This window comes from Nicotiana tomentosiformis, chromosome 8 (genome assembly GCF_000390325.3).
Source record: "Nicotiana tomentosiformis chromosome 8, ASM39032v3, whole genome shotgun sequence".
Classification (NCBI taxonomy): domain Eukaryota; kingdom Viridiplantae; phylum Streptophyta; class Magnoliopsida; order Solanales; family Solanaceae; genus Nicotiana; species Nicotiana tomentosiformis.
In genome coordinates this window covers 23,977,612-23,996,299 of record NC_090819.1, presented here as the reverse complement: position 1 = coordinate 23,996,299, position 18,688 = coordinate 23,977,612, and the positions used below count along the sequence as shown (strand labels likewise).

Below are 18,688 nucleotides of genomic sequence, written 5' to 3'. Positions count from 1 at the left end.
TTGAGGCCAAGAAGGCCCAATTACTAGCGCAACCGTCTTCTTCCCATACCTCGGACTTTCCTAATGTTCCTCGAGAGTTGTACAAGGAGTGGATTCATGTAGATGCCCAGCTAGACGTGTTTCGATATTTGCATACGGCGGGGTCTGTTTCTGGGACCGCCCTTGAAGATGCTCGTGTTAAGGCTCGCGAAGCACGAGTCTCTTGCGGGTATGACCACGCTACGCCAGAGGCTAGTGAGGATGAGGGGGACGAAAGTGTAGATCGGCTTGAGCAGAATGCCTGGTATGATGTTGCATATCTTGAGGGCGAAAGCGAGGGTGTTGAAGGTTAGGAGGGCGATGTTGTTGAGGGCCAAGTCGCCGAAGATGTCGCAGACTGTGATGGTGGTGGCCGGTAGTTTTCTTTTTTGACCCTTTGTTTATTTTTGTATGTAGCTTGTGGCGTCTTCATGAGCCTTTGTAAAAAATATTCTAAGTATGAAATGTCAACTTCATTATTTAAATCTGATTTTCTTCTTGTGGTTCGTATCTGTGTGTTTTTTATTTCTGTTGCTTGGTTGCCTTGATTTTCTAGCCGTAGTCACTTAGTCCGAACAAGGTCGAATATATTTTGAGTTTAATTATGGCTGAGGACAAGTAGGTGTTAATTCGAATGGGGTCAAATTAAAACCTAGGTTTGATTATGGCCGATGGCTAGTAGGTGTTAGTTCAAGCCAGATAGAATGTAACCTATGTTTATTATGGTCGATGGCTGGTAGGTGCTAGTTCAAACAAGGTCGAACGAAACCTATTTCCAAATATGGCCAAGGGTCAGTGGGTGTTAAATCGAACAAGATCGAACGTAACCTAAGTTTAATTATGGCCGAGGGGCGGTAGGTGTTAGCTCGAACAAGGTCGAACGTAACCTATGTTTAATTATGGACGAGGGCCGATAGGTGTTAGTTCGAACAAGGTCAAACATAACCTATGTTTAATTATAGCCAAGGGCCGGTAGGTGCTAGTTCAAACAAGGTCGAACGTAACCTATGTTCAAATATGGCCGAGGGCCGGTGGGTGTTAGTTCGAACAAGGTCGAACGTAACCTATGTTTAATTATGGCCGAGGGCTGGTAGGTGTTAGTTCGAACAAGGTCGAACGTAACCTATGTTTAGAAAGATATGTCTCTAGGGGCGGAGCTTGTCGACATCGTAAACTTCAAGAATTGTTGCTTTGATTGTACACTTGGAGAAATTGAAATAAACTTCATGCATTGCTGCTTTGTTCATACACTTGGAGAAATTTACAAATTTTTGGGCATTGGCTGGCATTCCAGTCCCTGTATATCTAGTCCCTTCATTTGTCGAACTAGAGAGTGCTTAAGGGGTCGAGCAATGAATTAGTTGTCCCGTGTATCCGTCTTTGCGTACTTTGACTTGAAGAGTTCCCTTCGTTGCCTCGTTAAAAACATCCTTGAGAAAACCCAATTGGGACAAAACGCAAGTGAGGGAAAAAAGAGTACGACTTGGGAGACGCTTTATCTCTTAGAAGTTGAAGTACTTGAGGGGGTAATATTCCACTTGTTAGGTAGTAGCTTTCCTTCAATTGTTTCTGGCAAGAATGACCCTTTGTTCGCTGTTGCCGTGATTTTGTACGAACTGTCGTAATTTGTTCCTAGTTTGACTTCCTGTGGGTCTTTGTTTGCTTGTGTTTTAGCTTTGAGAACGTAGTCCCCGACTTTGAGCGGCCTGGACTTTGCCTTCTTATTGTAATAGTGTTTTGTTTGTTGTTTTTGGGCGATCATTCTTATGTAGGCCATGTCTCTTCGTTCTTCGACTTCGTTGAGTTCATGCCTTCTGCTTTCATTGTTCCTTGGTCCGCTCTCATAGGAGTATCTTAGATTGGACTCCCCGACCTCGACCGGTATTACTGCATCAGTCCCATAGACTAAAGAGTTGGGAATCTCTCTTGTGCTTATCTTTGGCATTTTTTGGTAGGCCCACAATACTTCTGGTAATATTTTCAGCCACAGTCCCTTGACATCTTCGAGTTTCTTCTTCATGATATACAGTATCGACTTGTTGGAGGACTCCGCTTGCCCATTTCCCACGAGGTGGTATGGCGTCGAAAGTATTCTTTTGATAAGCCACTTCTCAAAATATTCAGCGACCTTCTTCCCCGTGAATTGGGGTCTGTTATCGCAAGTAATCTCTTTGGGGAGGCCGAACCGGCATACGATGTTTTTCCATATAAAGGCGATCACTTCCTGTTCACGTATTTGGGTGAACGCTCCTGCTTCTAGCCACTTAGGGAAATAGTCAGTTAAAACTAGAAGGAATCGTATGTTACCTCGCCCTGCTGGGAGGGGGCCCACGATGTCCATTCCCCATTTGATGAATGGCCAAAGTGAGGTGACCGAGTGGAGGTGTTCGCCTGCTTGGTGAATCATTGGGGCATACTTTTGGCATTGCTCATATTTTTTCATGAAGTCCACGACCTCTTTTTTCATGGTTGGCCAGTAATACCCTACCCGTATGAGGCACCTGACCAAAGCCCGATTGCCTGAATGAGCTCTGCAATGGCCTTCGTGGACTTTTTCAAGGACGCGCCGCGTCTGATTTGGGCCCAAGCACTTTGCCAGAGGGCCACCATACGTTCCCTTATACAGGTCGTTGTGGATGATGTTGTACCTGGCCGCGGATCTCAGAGAGCCACTATCGGGGAAATCAACCTTGATCTGCAGATGGGTCTAACTTGGTTTGATGTTGAGTTCCAAGTGTTAGATATATCTTCTACTTACAACCTATTGTTTGGACAACCGTAGATATGCGCAACTGGGGCAGTGACTTCTACTCTGCACCAAGTTGTGAAGTTCGAATGGAATCATCAAGAGGTGATCATTCATAGGGACGGAAGCAACCCTATCTACACCAACCAGACCGTTCCAATCATCAAAAATAGGAGAAATTTGTGTGGAGAAACATATCACCGAATTGAGCGGGTGAACGCAATTGAAAATGATCGATGGTGGAGCAAGAAGATATTCGGGCATTACTTTTGCGCTGAAGTTGGCGACGAAGTCAGTGAGGACTTGTGACTTTATCGTTGTTTGCGGTTGATATGTGGTATTATGCTCGCTCAGTTCGATGGCCCATTTGGCCAGCCTTCCCTACAGTTCGGGTTTATACAAAACACTCCTTAGGGGGAAAGTTGTGACGACCGAGATGGGGTGGCACTGGAAATATGGTCTAAGCTTTCGCAAAGCTATGACTAAGGCCAGGGCCAATTTTTTGAGGTGAGGGTACCTCGTCTCGGTGTCGACTAATGTTTTGCTAATGTAATAGATAGGAGACTGCATACCTTTATTTTCTCGAACCAGGACTGTGCTCACAGCTACTTCGGATACAGCAAGGTAAACGAGGAGACGTTCTCCTGGATCTGGCTTTGAAAGCAGTGGTGGTGAGGACAGGTACGCTTTTAACTCCTTTAGGGTTTGGACGCACTCAAAAGTTCATTAGAGGTAATTATCCTTTTTTAGTACGCCGAAGAATCTGTGACACATGTCTGATGATCGTTAGATGAATCTTGAAAGGGTTGTGATACGACCTGTCAAACTTTGAACCTGATTTTTGGTGGTCAAGTGTTCTGGTATCCCTTCGATGGCTTTTATTTGATCAGGATTGACCTCGATTCCTCGATGTGATACCAGAAAACCCTAAAGTGCTTCCTGAGGCCACACAGAACGCACATTCTTCGGGGTTTAGTTTCATTATGTATCGTTTGAGTATGTCGAAGGTCTCTCTCAGATGGTCGATGTGATCTTCTTTCCTTTTGGACTTGACTAGCATGTCGTCTATATAGACTGCCTTCGCTATGCTGAGCTGGTATTTGAACATCCTCGTCACCAACCATTGGTAAGTTGCCCCTGCGTTTTTCAGCCCAAAGGGCATAACCCCGTAGCAGTGCGTCCCCTGATGGGTGATGAATGTGGTTTTCTCATGATCTTCTTCTTCCATGAGTATTTGATTGTGGCCTGAATAGACATCCAAGAAGCTCAGTAATTCATGACCAGCCATTGAGTCGATGAGTTGGTAGATATGGGGTAATGTAAACAAATCCTTTGGGCATGCTTTTTTTCAAATCTGTGAAATCCACGCACATCCACCATTTCCCGTTCTTCGTTTTCACCATCACCACGTTGGCGACCCACTAGGGATACTTCAACTCCTTGATGGAGCCATTTTCCAATAGTTTTTCCACCTCTTCTCGTACCGCGTCATTAATCGTAGAGTTGAACACATGCTAGATCTGCCTCACCGAGGGGTGGAATGGGTCGACATTCAGTTTGTGCACGGCGATCTCCTTTGAGATACCCGGCATATCTTCATGGCTGAAAGCAAACAAATTCGCATTAGTAGTTAAGAACTAATGGAATTTACCTGGTTCCTGAAGTATGCAGCCAATGTAAACTTTCTTGTTGTGATCGTTGGTGTCTAATTGAATGCTTCTATAGTCAATTCCGCAGCTTCAACCATGTCAGGGTCTCTGATGACGTCTTTGCTATCGTCACATATCGACCTCGACCATGTTGATTGCTATGCTTATTTTTCTTTGTACTTCACTTATTGAGTGGTCGTGCAGTCTATGGCGATGCGATAGCATTCTTAGGATGTGCATTGTTCCCCTTGTATGCTGAATATCCCACAGGGAGTCGGGAATTTGATGACCTAGTATAAGCTAAAGGGGATGGCCCTCATGGTGTGTATCAATGGTCGCCCTATTATGGCGTTGTACGATGTGTCTTGGTCCATGATGTGGAACATGGTTTCCAGAGTGACGCCACCATCCAGAACAGGGAGCGTGATTTCGCCTGATGTTCGCTCAACTGCATTGTTAAAACCAGTTAGCGTGATACAACGCGGCACTATCTTATCTTTGAGTTCCATTTGTGAAAGTACTCAAGGGTGGCTAACGCACACGCCACTCCCATCGTCTACCATAATGCATCTCACATTGGTATCTAAAATTCATAAAATAATAACGAAGGCATCATAGTGAGGGAAAACCAAACAGTTGGTATCTGACTTATCGAAGATGATACTTTCTTTGAGTTTGTCGTATCGCTCACGGGTGATTGACCGTTTGAGATTGTGGGTAGTGGTGATCTTTATGTTGTTGATGGAAGCATCTTCGCCCCCACCGATGATCATGTGGACGGTGCAGGTCGTTGAGGGCGGTTTCGGCGGTCCTTGATGTTGTTCGGGTCCTCTGGCAAAGTTGGCCATTCCTCGGTCGCTCAGCAACTCTTTGAGGTGTCCCTATCGTAACATGTTTACAACCTCCTACCTTAGGGCGATGCAATCTTCGGTTTTGTGCCCTCGTTCTTGATGGAACTCGCAAAGGGCGTCCAATTTTCTGGTACTTGGGTCTGACCTCATCTTCTGTGGCCACTTCACCTTTGGTCCGAGCTTCTCCAAGGCGTAGACTATTTATGTAGGTGAGATGAAAAAGTTGTGAGCGGATAATAAAGGAGGCATACCTCTTTCGTTCTGGCGAGTCCCTGTTCTTGATCTGGGTGGGCCTTCTTCGTGGCGAGAGGAGGGCACAAAGGCCGTTCTGACATATGGTTGATGTCATTCATTGTTGGGTTGTGAAGCAGTGAGGTCCTTTCTGGTATCATTTCTTTGATCGTTTCTGGATTCGGCCTGTATTGAGGTCAGTCGATGATTTGATCCATTGAGGTCCTCCTCGTCTACTCGGACCTCGGCACAATATGCGTTTAGTATTTCATCCCAAGTGGTTGGGGGATACTTCATCAGTCGACTCAATAGCTTTCTGGTCACCCTCGAATAGTCCCTATTCAGCCTGTTCTGGAAGGCTGCGACTGCCATCCCTTATGACACATTCAGCAGGGTCATCCTTACTCGGTTAAAACTGGTGAGGAAGTCCCTCTCCCGGAGACTACTTAATAGCAAATATGTCGTTCACTCTTGCCTCGGCTTTCTTTTCCCCAGCATGGGCCATTACGAACTTGTCGGCCATATCTTCGAAAGTTTCAATGAAATGGGCAGGTAGTTGTGAATACCATGTCAACGCTCCTCCTGTGAGGGTTTCACCGAATGTTTTCAACAAAATGGAGGATACTTGTTCTTTGGAGAGATCATTGCCTTTCACGGTGGTGACATAGTGAGTCACATGATCTTCAGGGTCAGTCGTGCCATAATATATTTTTAGGTAGGGCGGCATTTTGACGGTTTTCGGTATGGCATGCGAGGCTGCATTGTCACTGTATGGCTGCTCGACAAATCGGCTGGCGTCTCTCTTCGGCAACAGTTTGCGAGCGCCCGGTATTTTATCGACCCTTTCCTGGTGTTCTTTCATTTGATCTCAGAGTACATTGTTCTCATTCTCCATCCTTTCAAAATGGTTGCAAGAGCGTTATCACCTGCATTATCAATGACGTTGTGAGTAATACCTGTCGTTGGAGGTGGAGAGAGTTGGTCACACTGTTCGTCCGCTTTTTGTACAGTGCAAATCCTTGCATTTTCTACAGACGCATCTCGGGTGGACTTGTTGAGTACGCCAGTTAGCACATCGGTTAGCCATGCTTCGAGGAACTTTTTCACAGCTGGGGGCGTCTCTTCCCCACAAATGTGGAGGCTCCCTTACCGAGGGATTTTGTGATGCTGCAATGAGGGGGCGGTGACCCATCTCGCCTAGAGGAGGCATTGGGCGTTGCGCCTTCGCCTGTTGTTTCATATCTTTCGTTGATGACGTTCATGAGGTTAGTTGGGAGGTCATTGATTATCCTCGCCCTTTCTTCCCTCTTACCTGTCATGTTGGGATTTGTGCACACAAAGAAAGGAGATTTTTTTTTTTTTTTTTTTTTTACGTTTGGTATCCGCTTCATTGATAGATCTAGAAAAAACTAAAACTTTAACTAGGAAATCCTCACATACGGTGCCAAATTTTTTGACCCAAAAGAGTGATCCTTGGTTCAAATAATTATATCTATGTATTAAGGGGTTAACCTAATTAACAATAATATTTCTAGATGCAAGTTAAGAAAGGGTGATTAAAGTTGAACAGTTTTGGTAGAACAATAATAATAGTGTGTGACAATCATCTTAAATAGTATGAATAATAAATGAGCAATAAATGGCAATGAACATAGATACAAGGCATTTGGGTAAATAAAGAAAAGATTCACCTAATAAAGGAGAAGATGGATATTATTCCTTCTGACAATGGTGAATGACAGACAAATCCTTGAATGTTCGAATTATCCTCAGATCTGGTGGGAAGTATAGAATAATGTGGACAAGAATCTTGATAAAAGGGTGTTGTTTTGTCTCTTGGTTAGAGAGAGAATCTTTTTTTATCCAAGTATCTTCTTACAGATGAATATTGCATACCCTACATCACTGTCTCTTTTCATATATATATGAAATATACCCCTAACACACCCTAACAGTACAAGTGTAGAGAATATCCACTAGAATATTCTCTTTAATATCCCATTTTGAAAACTAGCCGCTACAGATATGCTAAATGTGTTCGATCTCGTCCGTTGTTGACATCTTGACCACGAACCTCGCTGCTTCCTGGTCGACCTTGACTGACCCATTCCTTAGTGCTATATTTGCCTAAATATTCTATGGCAGATTTTGACCTATAAAATTATATTGGGTATGTTACTACTGTAGCTACAAACCTAGTATGTTTATTATTATCTAGGAACGCAACTTTATTAGTATAAATTTGGTTCCTATGGCCTGCGTTGAAATTTTAATGTATCTATACAGATATGTTTTATCTCATATGGTCGGCATAGATGTGAAAATCTAGGAAACGAACATATCACACTTCATTAAGATGACTTTCTAAAAATTGTACGGGGAGTGATTTTAAGAAATTTTATTTAAAAAAAGAGACAAATATTACCGATTATTCTTTTTTCAATTGGTCCAGCTAATTTGACTTTGTGCAAGACAAGTCAAATAAGAAAGGGTAACATGCTCTCTCGTAGGAGGTTCTTTAATTTATAATTCGCACATTTTATCAACAAGGCGTACATAAAACTTTTAGTAAGCAATATCAATATCTAAAGAAGTGAACAAATTATAAGAGTGTAATATTAAAAAATCTAATCTTTTTTGTGCAGAAATACAATTTTGCAGAGGAGAATGAGTAGCTTTTCCAAAATTTGCATTTTGAGTTGGCTGAAATAATTTTTGAATACAAATAGACATTTTCATTTTTGGTATTACATCTAGTTATAGCTCATATTGGTTTTGTTGCTTTTTATCGTATAAGAGATGAAAGATTCAACACTCGCTCACATGTATATCGTTTTAATGGCTAAAAGGGAACAAAACTTTTTAAAAATAAAAAAATAAAAAAAAACGTAACTTGAGTTCAAACCCCTAACCTGGAGCTAGGGGTGGTAAACGGGCAGGTCACGTCGAATATGGGTAATACAAAACGGATAAATTATCTGACCCGACTCATATTTCATACTAGTAAAAATGAGTTAACCAGCGGATAATTATTTACCCGTAAAATGGTACCGTTGAATTTATACGTGATTTCTAGACAAGTGAATGAATTTGATCCTGAAATAACGAAATAATTAAAGAAATGCGCAATACTTAGCCTTGAAATGAAGATAAAATCACGAAAAACAGTAATTGCGGGAGCAGAACTTCCGGGCACAATAGTGATGAAATCAAGGAACAAGAAGATCGAATTGTATAAAGTTTTTAATCGATTATAGCGTGAGTTTGTCAGAAAAGTCGTGTCCTTTACAATGATAACAAAGCTCACTATTTATAGCTACGCCTAGGGAACAAGGTCCTAGGATCGTGCCCTTCTTTAATGTCAATTACGAGGGCCATTGATGAAGGTATAGCGGTGAGCATAAATGATAAATTCTCTATAACGGGTAGCGCACCAAATATTATGGAATATTCTCCATTAAATGCTACTGGACGGAGGGTATTTGTTACATCTATACGAGTGTCATTCTTTCCGGTGACAAATGGGATAGTTGCCTTTGGTTCTAACTATCCCCCGCCTTAGGTTCCACGTGTCACTCTCTTAAGTCGCCACTTAGCACAACATATTTTACCGTATACAGATAGTCCCCCTGCTTTCCGGTGACATAACATTGTGTCACCGAGAAGTTGGTAGAAACACTCTTTTTGGCGAAAACTACTATGATTCATTCTGAAAATCTTCTGACGGTCGATTAGACGCACGTCTCCCCACATTTAATGCCCCGAACACGCGTCATCCCATGATTCAGCATAACTTTTACCGGTTATCGAGGTAATCATGGCCACGAATTTAGCCGCCTAAACCTTTACTTATATGCATCAACCATCTTCATTCATACTCCATAACTCTCCATACTCTTTAAAACTCTCTTTATTCAACCTGTATCATGTTCTTTAACCTTTCTTTAACTTTGTTCAAACCAAAAAGCTTTTCCTTTATCCATAACATATAATGGCTTCTTCTTCAAAGAATACCAGTTCTTCAAAGAACAAGAACAAAGTCGAGGACGTTGCTCCTTCAATAGTGGGAACCATCATCCCTAGAAGTCTTGTTACAACAAAAGACTTCGAAGAGAAATTCCTTACAGCTAACCCTCGCACGTGGGCCGTTGGCAGATACCCTTCTTCCATTCGTCCCTCCAGTATTTCTGTTGTGAAGGAAGAATGTCGCTGCCACGATTTGGACATTGTTTCTCCTGGTCTAAAAGAGCGAGTAACCCTACCCATGGAGGGTTTTACATACTTTTACACGTATCCCTTTACTTTGGGGGCATTTTCTTTGAGTGAAACACTTGACTCCGTTATTGCAGAGTTCTGCCTCTGCTACCAGGTGTGTTTGGCACAAGTAAGTCCTTCTGTGTGGAGGATGATCGCTTGTCTTCGGCGTTTGTGTCAAGAGACTGGAGATGAGCTATCCTTAGCTCAGGTGATTTATTCCCCCAAAATCTTCCGTGGGGGAATGATAAACTTCAGCAAACGCGACCACCATGCTCTATTATCTAGCATGGATGATGACAACGACCGTGGGTGGATGAAACGGTTCGTTGAAGTTGCCACCAATGATAACATTCCCGCAATGGCTTCATCCTTTCAATGCCGCGGAGAGTGCTTGTTGAACAATGCCATGCACAATACCGCAGTGGTAAATTGTTTACTTTATTTGTTATGTCTTACGCTTTTGCCTGAAAATATCCTAAGTTTGCCTTTCTTTCTTTGTAGGCCAACTTTTTTGCTTCTGTGGGCCTCCAAAGGTTGATTCAGGAAAAGAAAGAACTTACCTCCGTACGGGATCAACTTTTAGCCGAGCGGGAGCAAACTGTCACTCGCCTCTCATAATTGGAATTCAAAGTTGTTGAGGTCGTTGTATTGGAGACTTATTTGCAGCAAAGTGAGCAAGAAGTGGTAACCCTTAGCCAAGAGATAGGCCAGGCCCACTGAGGGTTAAATTCGACGAATCCAGGGCCAAATGTGTTGAAGTCCATTTTAAAGTTCTTGTTGCAACCGACCGCGAGGCTGCCTCCGCTGAAAGATTGACCAACTTAGAAGCAGCCTTAAACTCCAAAACTAAATAGCTTGCTGCTGCGGGGGTGAAACATGCTCAGTTAGAGGAGAAGTATAGGAAAACTATCGAGCATAATAGGGTCTTTATCACAACTGTCTGTGACCTTGATGTTAGCCTCAAATCCGTTAGATCCGCCCGGAAAAACCTTTCTGCCGAGGTAACCCACTCAAAGAAGAACTTAAGCGTCGAGCAACTTCCCTCGTTGTTGAGAAAACTTACGTTATGTACAGCATGAGGACAAAAACTTTTGAAGAGGCCAAAGCTGGTATCATTGACTTTGATGCTGAAATTGCTAAGGCCCGTGAGCTTGAGTTAGCTGCTAAAAATGGTCTCCCGGCAGAGCCTGATGCTTCCGGTTCTTCTATTTCCGGTTCTGAAACTTCGGGAACTGAAGAGGAAATGGAAGGCAAAAATGTTAAAGGCCAAAATGTTGAGCCATCGGCGGATCTACCCACTTCCCCTGGGGGCGCGGACACTTCTCTTTCTCCAGGTTCCGGAGATGTACCAGTTTAGCTTTTATTTTTCTCAACTTTTGTAGTCGTGCCACTTTGGCACGTTATTGCAAATAAAGACATCTTTTTGCTTAAGTATTGTTTGAGTCTTTCTTTCGTTTGAACATTTATGTAAGTTTTGTATTTTTTTTTTCTTTTGCCTAAGTGTTTTGCAAAAGTTTTATTGTTTGCGTCTTATTACGTAAAGCCTTGGGTGTGTTTTTTCCCGAAAGTATTTGGATTTCGGGCACAAATTCATCCGAAATCAACCCTTTAACGTGAGGGCTTTCATAGGAGAGGGCGCTCTTATGTTTACGGTGCTCTTGAACAGGACATCTCCTGTTCATTACGGCACTAGTATTTGAAGTACTTGTTTAACTTTTAAATGATAAAACCAATTTATCGATTAGACAAGAAACAAGATGAAAAATAAAAGGACTTTATTTATGTTAGTTTGAGTGCCCGGATGGATTACTAAAGAACTTGGTTCTTTACTGTGTTCCTCAAATGTAAAGTAAATAAGCAATACAATGAACACAATGATTGTTATGTGGAAAATCACTCGCCTCAAATGGTGCAAAAATCACGACATACCACGTAGGATTTTCAACTCCAACTCCACTAGAACAATGAGCAATAATGTATCAATTACAAGACTATAATTCAATACTCTCCAGTACTCCTAAAAGTTTGTCTACCCAAGTGTGGTCGGCCTAAAGCATGCTCCTAACGAATAATATAATAAAGTAAAGTGAATAAAAGGGAACAAATAAAAGAAAATTTAATTCACGCCCATATTTTAACCTTTTATTTTTGGATATTTGACTAAGCTCGAACCCTATAACATGAAAGCAAATTAATTACTAATGAGCTTTAGCCTCTTCAATTCCCGTGACCCACGTTTATTCAACGAAGTATGTAAATAGTGATAAACATAGACAAATTGGCGAGATCAATTTGAACGTCCTCTTTTCAAAGTTTCTGCTTATCACGTAGTTTACTATTAAGTGACACTAAGCCTAGTCATTTTTCAAGTGCAAAATCCCAACAAAGGTTTGGATTCACACGTTAAATCAAAGGCATGGAGGAAACTCAACAGTATAAAATATTTCAAGAATGGAAACCAACATCAAAATTCATTACTAGTATCTAAATATCCTAAAACGAGAAATCAACACCATTAGATGAAAGTACAAGAGAAAGAGTTGAACCTGAAAACTAGAATTTTCAATTGATGAAGACGTCTAACAGTTACACGGACAGGAACATAACACAGTTACGATCGGAACTCAAATCGACAGAAATCTCAAACACGAACCCGGACGGAATCTCGAATCGGCACCGAAAAAATCGAACCAAACACGGATTCAATCAAACTCGAAATTTCAGCTAAACCGAAGAGATAAATGGCACTTCGGAACAGAGAAGGAGTAGCGATTAGCAAAGGAGAATTGCAAAGACCAGGGGATGAACAGCGAAGGGAAAGAGAATTGTTGAGACTCCCTATATCTGATTTTCTAGCTCTATTTTTTTCCTTTTCTTTCTCGCTATCAATGTGTGTGTGTGTGTTGGGGGGGGGGGGGGGAAGATTGTGTTGAAGGGTTGATTCGGCTAGGTTTTTGTCAAGGGAAGTCATGTGGCTCTTAGCTTAGAGGAATTCTCCTAGGGTTTCCATAATTGGATATTTTATATGGAGGTGGGAAGGGATGATGGTCATTGGATTAGAGAGAAATAAATGGCTAAATATAAATCTTGCATTTTAAGTGAAGAGTGGGCTAATGAATTAGGAAGAATGGGTCTTTGTCTTGCTGGACCACTAAAATTCGAAAATGAGCTCCTAATTGGCCCAAATTCAATTCTTTCTCGATGAATAAAAATAAAAATACTATCAAAATATACTAATTAATCTTAGTTAATAAGAATAAACTATTAAAGTGAACTATATATTAAAATAAAAAAAAATTGATATTTTTAAATGTTATAAAAAAAAAAGGTAGAGAAAACTATGTTAAAGTAATGGTAAAAATTAAAATATTATCATTATAAAATACTAATAAGCTTAAATAAATAAAAAAGGATAAAAATAAAAAGATATGTAATAATAAGAGAAGAAATATTATAAAACTATTTTTTGTGTTTTTAAACTTATGTTTTAAAATAAAAATTAAAAGTTGACTGAAATCCTATTAAAATGAAAATAAGTAAATATTTTTAAAATACTATTTTTAAAAGTTGTACGGATAAAAAATTACGTGCTTACACTACTGATTTGCTGCAAATATACCGTATAAGAACAAATTCAATAGAACTCAATAGTTTTTTCTCAAACTTTATATATGTGTTGTAAAATTTACCCAATATGTATATATAATAAGTTGCGAATTAGATAGCATAAATAGATTGCATATTTGCTAACAAGCAAAAGATTCTAAAAACAATAAACTCAATTTCTAAAGTGAATGTTGGTGTTCATGAATTTTGGCATAGATGTGGATTCACATTTCACAACCGTAGTTGTCGCATAGGATGCGCGGTTGGTACAAATCTGGCTTATTAAGGAGCACAGTACACGCTTTCCTGTTTTTGTTTACTTTAGGAAAAACAGAGGTGTGGGGCCAGTGAGTCTGCAAATGTCATGCCACGTCAGCATGATCTCATCTCTAATTAGTCAACTAATACGCACTTTCACGCGCTCGAGTGTGAACTGTGAAAAGTCCTCCAGCCGTCGATAGCAAATATTGGAAAGTCAATTTTAACTTTGCTTGATAAAGCAAAAATTTTCTACTCAATGATATGTTGATTTTGTTATTAAATCTTCAAAAATTATTAACTTTGGTTGACTAAATACTTGTTATCTCATATATTTGACATTTTTGTTTTCATATTTGTTAGCAAAGAATTTATTGGATTAAATTGAAAAATTATTATAAGTAGCATTAATAATTTTGATGAAGCAACATCAAATATAAAGTGATTTTTTGATTTACGTAATAAACAGTTAATCTGATCATTTAATATATGCAATAAATAAATCTTATTCTCAAATAACCATAGCTCATTCTAGTTAATTTCCTATCCAAAAGTCTGGTGTGGTGTTTGGTTTTAAAATGCTTTTTGAAAATCTTTCAGCAAACATGAACCTAACAACAAATGTGTAATCATTTTCCAAAAGTAACATTTCTAAAAAAACGGAAATGGAGAAAAATTGATGTAATATTCTAAAATAACTTGAGAATATGAAAGAGTAAAACAAATTTAAACTCGGTTCATCAAACCAATATGACTAGAACTAAAATTATAACACACGATTGGATGAAATATTATAACTTGATCTGGATTGTTACATCGAATTTTAGGTGGTAGCACGCGCAGGAAATGAGAGTTCAATATATTCTTCGCATCAACTTTTGACACTGTCCACATGAACGGCCCCTCGTTTTCTTAGGAGTATTTGTTTTCGGATTTGTGTTTTCGTCGGTAAATCCCATTATTGAGCCCCCGAAAGTTAACTCAACTCACGAGTCACGATGAGAGAGAGTGGGTGTAAAGTGTAAACACGGGCTGGCCTGTGGACGCACCGCAAATTCCCCCCCACGCCATTGTCTTTGACAATTAGCTTTGGTCAACCCCCACCAAACGGGGGATAAAGCCACCGTATAAGGAATACTACTATCTATTTTGAATTCTCGTCCAAAAATCATCTCTTTTTTCACCTACATCTTGTTTGGATGATTGTTACATATTGTATTGTATCGTATTGTTCTTTTAAATACAATATTTGTTTTGGTTGTTATTTAAATTTTATTATATCGTATTGTTAAATCCGTCGTTATGTAACGACGAAATGTGTCACTTTATGTAACGACCGATTTGATATGGTTGCGTCATTATCTTATCTTTTTCTCTCATCTCACCCTTCATTATTATTAAATAATTTTATTTTATTATTTACCCTACCTTTTTATATAATAAATTTGTCCCGTATTATAATTTTTCTTTATAATATTACAAGTTTATTTTTCATATTACTAGTGTGTGATATCATGAAACAACAGCAAACGATACAATCTATCCAAACATTGTATTCATCAAACGATACAGTACAATACAATATAATACAATACGATATATTATGAAACGATGTGTAACAACCATCCAAACAAGCTGCTAGTGACCACTACTATATTGGTTTTATTTCCATAAATAATCTCAATCATTTTTACTCTCTACGTCTCAAATTATCTATCGTGATTTCTAAAAATAGTTATCTCAAATTATTTGTCGTTTTAGAAGTTCAAGACTAAATTAATTATATTTTTCCTATTCTGTCCTTAATATTAGTTGTTCTTGAAGAAAGAATATATCTTTAGACATAAATAAAGATAAAACAGTTAAAAAAATCCTCCTATTTAATATTTTCTTAAGGGCATGTAAAAGTGAAACACGCCATATAATTTGAGATGGGGAAAGTATATGATCAGATTATTTTAAAAAATTGCTGTTTTAATTAGAAAAATTGATAACCTTAATATTTCTTAAAAAGTTATATGTACAAGTAGTAGCAGGGACAGAAATTTATACAGACTGATTCAAAAAACAATTACTAGAATATCACACTAGAGGATTAGAAATTGTAACCTAAAATAATTTTTGAACTTGCTTTGCCACTTCATTAGAGTTTTTTCTTAAGTAAAAAAAATCAACAATTTTATATAATAAAAAATTTATTTTATCTTATTTTAAACCATATGTCTATAATAAAATTGAATCCCTTTTTCTTCAACTAACTCCGCCACTAGCTATAAGAAATCAAAATACATAAAGTATAAACATGTCACACCATCCGTAGATATAAATAAATAAACTACCATGAATATATACTTTAAATAAATATTTTAAACTTTACATCAAGTCAAAAATATTAAGCTTTATACTGCCGTTCTATAAAATGAAATAATGAAAATAAATTTCAATTAAAAATATAAAATAATGGCAATAAAGATGAATAGCATTAACGTTAAAAATAATTATTAGGTCCATAAAAGGGATGAAAGGTCAAAGGAGTGACAAACACAAATACAATTACCTTAGGCCCCCCACCTTCCCTTTGTGAAACCACCCAAGAGAGAGACACATACACACACTTTTTCTATAAATAATAATTGTATTCCACTAATATTCATTTACAACTCTTTCTCAAATCCCTTTTCCATATCTCCCCTCCACCTCCGAAAGTCAGCGCCTTCTTTTGTCTTCTTCTTCTCTCTAGAAAAGTCAAGGGATAAAGCAGAGACACAACAATATGGAGGAAGATTGGGATCTACATGCGGTGGTCAGAAGCTGCACCGCCGCTAACTCTGCCACCACCACCACCACTAGTTCCAGCGGCAGCGGCAGCGCCACCATTTCTTCTTGTAACTTCCAACCAAGACTAGATGATAGTAACTCTTTTTCCTTTCAAGATCTCTACTTTGACCCAAGATTTACAACACAAAATACTGCTTTTGAAGAATTGCATGAGCTTTGCAAGCCTTTCTTTAACGAATCTCTGTTACAAAAATCGCCCTTAATTTCACCACAGAGATTATTACAAGATCTACCATTACAACAACAGCAGTTTAATCAGCTAAATACAAAACTAATTCAGCCCATCAAACGACCCTTGTCATCAGTAAATGGTGCTGCTTTACATGCTCAAAGCCCGAGAAGCAAAAGAAGGTAAAATTAAAAGAATTTAAACTCGATAGTTATTTTTGCTGAGTTTATTGTTTTATTGTACTTATTATTTCAAAATTTATTATTTGTAAAAATATTAGTTATTTGTTTTACACACATATATATATATATATATATATATATATATATATATATATATATATATATATATATATATATATATATATATATGCTTGTTCATGTCGAAATTAACCATATTGTATTTTTCTATGGGTAAATGGGAGTTTTTCTATGTTAACATTAGACCATTTGCCAGTATGTGCACACCTCCATATTTTTATTTTTCAATATGTTTAATGGATTTTCATTTATTTTTTCAGGAAGAACCAAATGAAGAAAATATGCCAAGTAGCTGCTGATGCTTTATCTTCTGATATGTGGTCTTGGAGAAAATATGGGCAAAAACCCATTAAAGGTTCCCCATACCCAAGGTATTGATTCTTTTACTAAATACATTCTAGGTTGCTTCAAAAAAGTACTTTCTTGTGTTTTTAAAATTAAAAGCGAAAACAAAAAGAAGATAAGTACTCAATATAAGTAAAACTATTTTTTATCTTTTTCAAAAAAAAAAAAGTCATTTTCTTAATTCTCAAACAAAGAGAAAAAGATTGTGATTTATGAAATATCTTTTGGAGGAAATGGTTCAACATAATCCTTCACAATTTGAATAGAAGAAAGTAGCACGCAAATTTTTTTTGTGTATTTTCTGATCTCTTACGTATAAGAATAGAAGTCTTTTTAAGATATGACATAAAATTAAAAAAATGTTGGAAGTAAGTCACAAAACCAATTAATCATGTGGTTCGTCTTTGAGTGAATTTTATTCGAATTTTCTGAACATTTCTTTGAATTAAACAGGGGATATTACAAATGTAGCACTTCAAAAGGGTGTTTGGCCCGAAAACAAGTGGAGCGAAATAGATCCGACCCGAATATGTTCATCATCACCTATACAGCCGAGCACAATCATCCTATGCCCACACACAGAAATTCCTTAGCCGGAATCAGCCGCCATAACAAAGAGACGAATTCAAACAAAACCACTAGCTCATCGCCGGTATCTTCGCCGGTGACCAACTCGCCGGCGCTGGAAAATCAAGAAAGCAGCAGGGACGAGAAAGAAGACATTTTTGAAGACGAAAATGATGATTTCTTTGAGGGTTTGGAAGAATTGGAAAGTCCGGCTGCCGGGGATAGCTTGCCGGAGAATTTTCCGGGGACTTTGCAGTTTCCTTGGCTGGTGAATAACGCCGCAACTACGGCGGCTGGCGGTAGTTGATCCCGGGAAAAGATACGTGGCTAAAGTTCATGAAATTATGCTTTTGTTCTCATTGACTTTTCTTTTATTTGTAGTATCTTTTTGTCCGTTAGAGATAGGGAGATAGAAAGGAAAAGAGAGAATCTTGAAATCATAATATGTCTTCTTTATTGATTTTTGTACGTGTAACGTATAATTCCCTCCCCAATCATCATAGAGATAGAAAAAGAAAAAGTGTTTGATTTAATGTTCTTTTTTTAGGTTTTTATTTAGAATGATAAGGGTATATAAATATAGGGGTATATTTTAATTAGTGTTTATGTTATTTTTTGTTATAATCATTATCAATGGTTAATTTCTTTATTAACTTCCCATACCTTTTATAGAGTAGTTGTTAATTCATGTTTGTATGATAGAGGGTTTGTGTTTCAAATATTAAAAGAATCAAGGAAAATTTTGACAATTTATTTGAATGCCCATTTCATTCTTCAAGTGAATTAGATTCCTGAAGGAGAGTATCGGAGTAACGGTCAAGTTGTCTTCGTGTAACATATAAGTCATGAGTTCGAGTCATAGAATCAGTCACTGATACTTGTATCAGAGTAGG

At 38.5% G+C, this 18,688-nt stretch overlaps 1 protein-coding gene across 1 annotated transcript; it reads left to right on the top strand.

Moving 5' to 3' along the window:
• The first annotated feature begins 16,267 nt into the window (after positions 1-16,267).
• LOC104087689 (WRKY transcription factor 22-like) lies at positions 16,268-18,448 on the top strand. Its single transcript, XM_009592231.4, has 3 exons — positions 16,268-16,805; positions 17,144-17,254; positions 17,682-18,448. Exons 1-3 carry the CDS (start codon positions 16,390-16,392, stop codon positions 18,100-18,102), a joined length of 948 nt encoding a protein of 315 aa, XP_009590526.1. The 5' UTR covers positions 16,268-16,389; the 3' UTR covers positions 18,103-18,448.
• Positions 18,449-18,688: the final 240 nt, after the last annotated feature.

Excerpts from the sequence above, each read along its gene's own strand:
- LOC104087689 (XM_009592231.4), top strand. The coding sequence starts at position 16,390 with ATGGAGGAAGATTGGGATCTACATGCGGTGGTCAGAAGCTGCACCGCC. Across the intron at positions 16,806-17,143 it reads AGCCCGAGAAGCAAAAGAAG|GAAGAACCAAATGAAGAAAA; the intron begins GTAAAATTAAAA and ends TTATTTTTTCAG. Across the intron at positions 17,255-17,681 it reads AAAGGTTCCCCATACCCAAG|GGGATATTACAAATGTAGCA; the intron begins GTATTGATTCTT and ends TGAATTAAACAG.